At 42.2% G+C, this 8,487-nt stretch overlaps 1 protein-coding gene across 1 annotated transcript in view; it reads left to right on the forward strand.

The window, feature by feature from the left end:
* The window catches only part of SBF2 (SET binding factor 2), a 589,674-nt gene extending 581,864 nt beyond the window's left edge, over positions 1-7,810 (forward strand). The window contains exons 39-42 of the mRNA XM_050757377.1: positions 569-762; positions 1,445-1,532; positions 4,939-5,070; positions 6,056-7,810. Coding sequence (XP_050613334.1) covers positions 569-762; positions 1,445-1,532; positions 4,939-5,070; positions 6,056-6,154 — 513 coding nt within the window. The 3' untranslated portion in view covers positions 6,155-7,810. The remainder of the gene's footprint in view (positions 1-568; positions 763-1,444; positions 1,533-4,938; positions 5,071-6,055) is intronic.
* Positions 7,811-8,487: the final 677 nt, after the last annotated feature.

An 8,487-nucleotide genomic window follows, 5' to 3' on the forward strand; every position in this document is an offset into this window, starting at 1 on the left:
GACCTTATCTCAAAAAAAAAAAAGATGATTTTTTTTTTGAGACAGGGTCTCACTCTGTCGCCCAGGCTGGAGTGCAGTGGTGTGATCATGGCTCACTATAGCCTCAACCTCCCGGGTTCTGGTGATCATCCCAAGTAGCTGGGACTACAGGCACACATCACCATACTCGGCTCATTTTTAAAATGTTGTTTGTAGAAATGGGGCTTCATGTTCCCCGGGCTGGTCTCGAACTCCTGGACTCAAGTGATCCATTCACCTCGGCCTCCCAAAGTGCTGGGATTACATGTGTGAGCCACCACGCCTGGCCATCGCAACATCATTTTTTAATGGCTGTCTAGAATTCCACTGTATGGAAATGCCATAATTTGTTTAATGTCCCTAATAATGGACGGGTAGGTTGTTTCCAGTTTTTTACCATGATAACTAACTCTGGGACTGATAGTGTTGTACATTATCATTGCTTATTCGTCCAGTTTTTTCCCTGAGATAAATATTTGTAAATGAAATGTTCCAGTCAGTGGCTTAAGTGTCTGTAAAGGTTTCCTAGCTCCTGTCCTGTCTTTTTCAGTCCCAAAGACACCTGTCGAGGTCCCCAGGAATTGTGTCTACCAACCTACCTTCCTATCAGAAGAGATCTCTGCTACATCTCCCAGACAGCAGCATGGGGGAGGAACAGAATTCCAGCATCTCCCCATCCAATGGAGTGGAGCGAAGAGCAGCCACGCTCTATAGCCAGTATACGTCCAAGAATGAGGAAAACAGGTGACATGCTGAATCCTGCTCGGTGTGCTGAAGACTTCCCCACACCACCTGAGGCTAAACCACAGGCCCCTCAATAAGCTAGGCCTGTGCAGTACAGTCTTTTATAAACTTGAAATGGATTTGCTTTAACTTTTGTAATGTTTTAGATGTCTCTTTGAAAAGAAAAAAAAAATTACAACTAAAAATAATGCCAAGAGGTTGTAGTTATTTGTAGTTGAGTCCTGATGGCTCTTATCTCCTGTCTGCCAGAACGTTTGAGGGAATATGTGTTAGCCAGCACTTTGTCAGTGGCAAACATCAGAAATCCAGCTTATGCTAGCTGAAGCAAAAAGGAATTTACTCACATAAACTAGGACAGTCAAGGGTATGCTAGCTTCTCACACAGTATCTTCTATCCGTTTCCCGGCTCTGCTTTGCCCTCTTTCTGTGTTATGTCAGTCCCAACATGGCACAAAAGATGGCTACTGATCATTCCAAGCCTCACAGATGTGGTAATCCCAGCAGAAAGCAGCAGTCTTTCCCCAGGGGTCTAGTAGCAAAATTCCAGGGAGAACTCTTATTGGCCATTTTTGGATCATCTAGGGGAAATAGAGACTTGACAAAAACAACAGACATCCCCTCCCCTTTACAGCATTTCGTAAGTGTAAATCAAAATTAACTCTCCTGTCATCATTTCTTCTAGGTCCTTTGAGGGAACACTTTATAAAAGAGGGGCTTTGCTGAAAGGTTGGAAGCCCCGTTGGTTTGTTTTGGATGTAACAAAACATCAGGTAATACTCTTAAAGCCAAAAGAAATTATTTCTGTCTAGGCTAGTCCCAGTCCCCGGCTATTATGTGGCTCTAGCAGACAGATTCCTCATGTACAGACTGCTTTTTTAGTGCCTCTCATATGCAATCTGGAGGCTCCTCAAGGGCCCCAGATGTCCCTGAGTAAGGGCAATAGCCTTCCGAGGAAGTTTCCCAAGTAGCTCGGCCTGGTACTTGCGGCTGAGGCAGCAACAGTTGAGCCCAGAGCATACAGCAATAGAACTCTTTTTTAATGCTCAGATATCTCTTGCTGCCTGATCTTAAAACCCAGGTGAGGGGATTCCTAAGGTTTTCAGCCTGTTGCATACATGCACATATAAGCCTGTGCCTGTGAACCCTCCTCAGAATACAGGTTACCTTTGTCCTTGCAGCAGAAAGCATCCATTCAAAACGGAGGGCATTAATTTATTCTACAAACATTTATTGAACACCACCTCTGTGCCCATTGCTGTACTGGTTAGTAAAGAAGGCACTGTTACCCTTCAAAGATGGCAGCAACAGGGGAGCAAAGGGGCCCCAAAAGAGGCAGAAGGGGATGTGCCCACCCAAACTTGGAATTCACCGTGGGCAAGTACTAGACTGGACCTTGCTGACTATGTCAAGAAATCTTTTGACTACTGTTAGGTTCTTAGCTATTCCTGTAGCAGCCTCTGCAATCCTTAGCATCATAGTCTTTACTCCAGTGATTTCAAGGGAGAGCAATTCCTACCCAAACCTCCAGCAGCTCTGTACCCTGCATTACTGAGAGCTGCATGGTCTCCTGTGTTCTGACTGCAGGCCTTACTCTACCTTGGAATTGACCACTCAGCCTTGAGGCTGAGGGTTACACATTTTGATTGTCAATGCATTTACTATAAAATGGAATCTGTTAGGAAAAACCTGAACTGTTACTCCTATAATACAGTGCTTTGGTTGGACCTGCATCTAGAAGACTCCTTCCAAATGAAGACTATATTTGGGGTCCAGCTTTTCCTCTACTTAAGGAATTTCATAATGATTACAGAGTCTTTGTGGGACAATATAGATAATTTATGTTCAAATATACAAATGGAAGCCCTGTTAGGGAGCTATATTCTGAAATCATAGAGCCTACACTGTGTAAAAAAGTTCCATTAAACTTATAAATATAACGTAGGAGAACGTCATAATTTTTCTATAATTTACAATTACATCAAATTATACTTACATTCTTACCAGTCTTCTGGACTTCTTTAACATGAAAGATACAGTTTTTCCACTTAGCCCTGCTTATACCATGCCTGAGAGGAGAGAGAGAGAAAAGTCTCAGGCCAGAGCCACATTGTCAGAAGCACTACTTTCCTGCCATGTACACTAGAGAGTAAAATCCACAGATTATGGCCCAATAAGGCTTATTCCCTAGCAGTCTCTTTGACATTTTTCCTTTTTTTTTTTTTTGAGGCAGAGTCTCGCTCTGTTGCCCAGGCTGGAGTGCAGTGGTGCAGTCTCGGCTCACTGCAAGCTCCGCCTCCTGGGTTCTCGCCATTCTCCTGGCTCAGCCTCCCAAGTAGCTGGGACTACAGGCGCCCGCCACCACACCCGGCTAATTTTTTTGTATTTTTAGTAGAGACTGGGTACGGGGTTTCACTGTGTTAGCCAGGATGGTCTCGATCTCCTGACCTTGTGATCTGCCCGCCTTGGCCTCCCAAAGTGCTGGGATGATTTTTTTTTCCTTTTTTTATTATTCCAAAAGGCAATATATGCTTATTATACCACATTCAAACATTTCATACAGATCTCAAAATCCCCTGTGTAGTCAAACGCTAAGCTATTTATTGTGTTCTTCAAAAATCATTTTTTATCTACATGCTGTTGGCAACTTGATCTTTAAAATGTCTTGAACGGTTTTCCTATATGAGTTCTGTATGAACTCATATAGATCTTCCATATTGTTTTTGAAAAGCTCTATAGTATTCCATTTTATTGATGAATTGTCATTTAATGTATTCACTGCTGCACTGAAAGACAAATATGTCTTTTCCAATGTTTAGCTGATAAAACAAAGCTGAAGGAAACTTCTTCATACATCTTTCTTTGCATGCTTATAGGAGTATTTCTGTAGGACTACTTTATAAAGGTGGAAAAGGTGTTTCTTTTTTTTTTTTTTTTTTTTTTGAGATGGAGTTTCACTCTTGTCACCCAGGCTGGAGTGCAGTGGTGCGTTCTCGGCTCACTGCAACCTCTGCCTCCTGGGTTCAAGCGATTCTCCTGCCTCAGCCTCCCCAGTAGCTGGGATTACTAGTGCCCACCATGCCCAGCTAATTTTTGTATTTTTAGTAGAGATGGGATTTTACCATATTGGTCAGGCTGGTCTCAAACTCCTGACCTCAAGTGATCCACCCACCTCAGCCTCCCAAAGTGTTGGGATTACAGGCGTGAGCCACTGCGCCCAGCGTGGAAAGATGTTTCAATAGGCATAAGCATTCTAAATTTTAGTTGATATTGCCAATTTGTTCTCCAAAAAATTTCCAACAAATTATATTCACACTGGCAGTATTTGAGATGATCTAGTACCTTATTGGGTATCATCAGCCATTTTTAATATTTCTCAATCCAAAAGTGGAATCTCATTTATTGTCATTTACTTTTCTTTGATTAATGAAGTTGATCATCTTTTCAAATATTTGTAAGTCATTTGTATTTCTCTGTGACTCGCCTGTTGAGATATTTTGAGCATTTTTCTACTAGATTGTTTATCTTTTTCTTATCAATTTCTGGGAATTCTGTATATTACTAAACATTAGCCCCCTTTTTATATGTTACATATACTTTTTACAGTTGTTACTTCACTTCTTTTTTATTATTATTTTGTTTTTTGAGACAGGGTCTTACTCAGGCTGGAGTACAGTGGCAGGATCTCAGCTTACTGCAGCTTGACCTCACAGGCTCGAGCAATCCTCCCACCTCAGCCTCCTGAGTAGCTGGAACTACGGGCATGCACCACCACGACTGGCTAATTTTTGTATGTTTTTGTAGAGACAGGGTTTCACCACATTGCCCAGCCTGCTGTTGAACTCCTAGGCTTAAGTGATCCATCCATCTTGGCCTCCCAATGTACTGGGATTACAGGCACAAACCACCATGCCCAGCCTTAATTCTATTTTTTAAGATGTAATACATTTATTTGTTCAATTTCTAAACAGTACATAAGTCTTTCCCTCAGTGCTTTCTCCAAGCCACCTAGTTCTTCCTAGAAGCAACAAGTAACATTAATTTTTTGTGTATTCTTCCAGGCATAGTTTAGCATATATAACCAAGGTACAGAGGAAGGTATTCAAATACAGTTTGAAAAGCCATGCCATTTTCTCTTTCTGCGTCTCTGATATCTCACTTGTATCCTTTTGGTTGCAGCTGCGATACTATGACTCAGGTGAGGACACGAGCTGTAAAGGCCACATTGATCTGGCTGAAGTAGAAATGGTCATCCCTGCTGGCCCCAGCATGGGAGCCCCAAAACACACAAGTGACAAGGCTTTCTTTGATGTAAGTTGATCTTACTTCTCTTTTTCTGGCTCTGCCTGCACATCATTCTATCTGTCTCCAAGAATGATGGAGCCCTCAGAGCAATTGGTGGTGACTACAGATGGATAACAGACCCCCTTGGCTATGGGAATTGTTCCAGAGCTTGAACTCAGCATTATTGACCCCAAGGCTATCCTCTCTTCCTGTCTGTATGTCTCAGAAAAGCTGTATACTGCTTTATGCAAAAGGAGTCCAGCCACACATGGAAACAGATGAACTCCTTGTTAAATGCTGTTAGTTCAGTTACTACCTGCTTTCAAGAACAGATGCTATTTCCCTAGTATTCAGCGGTCTTCATGCCTGACCACCCACAAAAGACTGTCCTTAGGCGCACATGAGAAGTATCTACCCTAACATCTTCAGCAGCCCTCACGTGGGCTATGGGGCACTTTATAGGCCACATAATAGAAGGGGACTTATGTAGTCCCTGGAGTCAAGCAGGGCTTCATAAAGAAGATAGGTCATCCTTTATTGCCCTGCTCAGGCCATGAGATCGTTTTCCTGACAGTGGGCTTCCAATATGGCTCCAACTGAAGAAAGGGGACACAAAGGCCAACTTTATGGTATGGATGAATCTCAGGCATCCCCCTGGAGCACAAGGAGCTCCCTCACCTTTAGTGCATTGGTGCAGTGCATGGGAGAGGTTAAAGGCATCATTCATTGCTGACCCTTCCTCCTTAGTCAAAGAAGACACTAAGAAAATGCAAAGTAAGGCGCTCTCAGTGTGTCTCCTTTTCCTGCCAGTACCCTTCTATCAACATCCCCTATGACTCTAGAGACCAGAAAAGTAAAGGCAGTAACAGTATGGTAGTTGAGGAGAAAAATTCATACGGAGGTTCTGGGGCAGTATGGAAAAGAAAGGTCACAGGGACTGATTTACCATTTACCCAAATCTATAAAACAGCCCTGCCCTTCATCTCTGGTTCTCTGTCATTTGGTTTTGTAGCTCAAGACCAGCAAACGTGTGTATAACTTCTGCGCGCAGGATGGACAGAGTGCCCAGCAATGGATGGACAGGATCCAGAGCTGTATCTCTGATGCCTGATGCCCATGGTCAACCTATGCCGAAGAAATAGAGGAACTCATGCTGCCAGATAGAAAAAAAAAGCATGGATCCTTGAGGAGCTGACAACACGTTATCCCAGGGCCTGAGGTTCTCCTGCCCAGTCCCTTCTTGCAGGGGTTGCTATATCTACTTAACCTGAATAGGTGTTTCACACAGGTCTGGTCAATAGCCCCATGCACTCCCTATATCTTGCACTACATTTTTCTAACAGGGTCTTAGTGGTTAATGATCAGAAGATGTCTCCTGAGCCAACTGTGAACCTCACCCAGGCAAAATGGCTACCACCTACTTGGGTCCTTCTTCATGAAAGCTATAGATCCTTTTTTGTTCTCCAGGGTCATAATTTGCTTGGAGACCTGTTTAACAAGCAAAAATCAAAACCCTCCAAGATTGTCTCATATTCTACCTAGACTAGGTTTCCTATGAGAGGCATCTACTTGTACTGCCTGACCTTTGAGATGCTCAGTTCTCTGGTGCTGCCAAAAGGTGCTTCCATGGTCCCTTCTCTGCCACTGGGGTTCACAACAAGAGATGTCATTGTTCAGTAGCAGGCAAAGAGGAAGCACACAGCATTATTCTGATGGAAAAAGATTATCCAGGGAATGGTACAATGACCAGCCCAATGCAGGAAAACACTACTTCCAAAACATTAAATTCTCTATCCAAAACGTTGAATTCTCTAGACCAGAGGTGCTCTGAGGATCCAGGGCCTTGTGTTCTTATGTATCTTCTGCTTCCTGACAGTTTCTTTTTCAAAATAACATGCAAAAAAAGCTGAATGCACTAACTCACAAAACAAACACTTGCACTGAACTCCCAATGAAGTGAAGATGTTGGAAAGACAGAGGCCAGCTATTTAGGACCACACACACCTGTGACAAGGGCTGTGTTGACCACAGTCACACTGTGGCATGACTGGATACCCAAACTACACTTCTACACATGAAAAGTAAGAACTGTCTTTAGATTTTCTTTACTTTGATAACTTGTGTTTGTTTAGCTTAAGACCCAAGAAATGCTGTTTGCTCATGGTAAACAGAAACAGCATCTTTGCTACAGCCACTGACACCAGCTGGCATCATAGGTAGCTAGATCATTGCATTTGTTTTGAAATGTTAATATGTTAAATACTAAACTAATATTTCAAAAATGTGTATATATGATTTCTATATCCTTGCTTTTCAGATAGCCTGCTTATAATTTAATATAAATTAACTGATGCATTCATAAGATTTCAATAATGAAATGGTTCCCTTTTTTAAAAATAAAAATACATTGTCTTTGTAGATTAAAAATGTCGGAATTTCAAATTTAAAATTGTCTACACACTAGGAAATAGAACTGTGTTAATATATAAGAAATTCGGGGATAATTAAGAATGAAGGACTTTTCTATCATTTCCATTTTATAAATTGCCACCTGTGAAAATGGTTTTTGCACATTATTTGTATTTTTCTTTGTATATGAAATAATTTTTTGTACTTTGTAAAATATGGACCCCATTGTACCTTCAGCTATTTGAGACTATACACAGTGCTTCTTTTGTAACTGGACTATTTTAACTTTCGTGAAGGCATTACATTGCCTCACATTCACTAACCACCTTGAATTAAATTTATTTCTTAAGAAAAAGCATCCCTCATTTACTGTGAACTGAAGTTCGTTCTGTAGTGCACAGCACGCAGGAGGGTAACACTCAGGATTCATACATGGGACTAAAGGTTCAAGAATAAAACAAAGCATGGCCCACTTTGTGCCTTCATTCTCCTAATGTCATCACTGCCCTTTGCTCAAGAAGTAACCAGGGATACTGAACATGTTAGCATGAGCTTCTGGGTTCCAGACACACTTCTGCAGAGTTTAGGTAAGAGACTTGAGGCCAAGATTCTCACGTGTGCTGCCACTCCTACCACTGTCTAATAAGCTGTTTGTCTGAAATTGCTTAAGTCCCTTACCTATTCTGGGTCCATTCCACCACCTAGAGTATATAGTAATTTGTGAAAATTTTAGGCATGAGACATTGAAGTCTGAGCAGCAGATTTTTCTGCTTCAGGGAATTTTTTTTTTTTTTTTGAGACGGAGTCTCGCTTTGTTACCCAGGATCTGGAGTGCAGTGGTGCGATCTCAGCTCACTGCAAGCTCTGCCTCCCGGGTTCATACCATTCTCCTGCCTCAGCCTCCCAAATAACTGGTACTATAGGCACTTGCCACCATGCCCGGCTAATTTTTTGTATTTTTAGTAGAGACGGGGTTTCTCCGTGTTCGCCAGGATAGTCTCGATCTCCTGACCTTGTGATCTGCCCTCCTCAGCC

This window comes from Macaca thibetana, chromosome 14, assembly GCF_024542745.1.
Source record: "Macaca thibetana thibetana isolate TM-01 chromosome 14, ASM2454274v1, whole genome shotgun sequence".
In the NCBI taxonomy this organism is placed as follows: Eukaryota; Metazoa; Chordata; class Mammalia; order Primates; family Cercopithecidae; genus Macaca; species Macaca thibetana.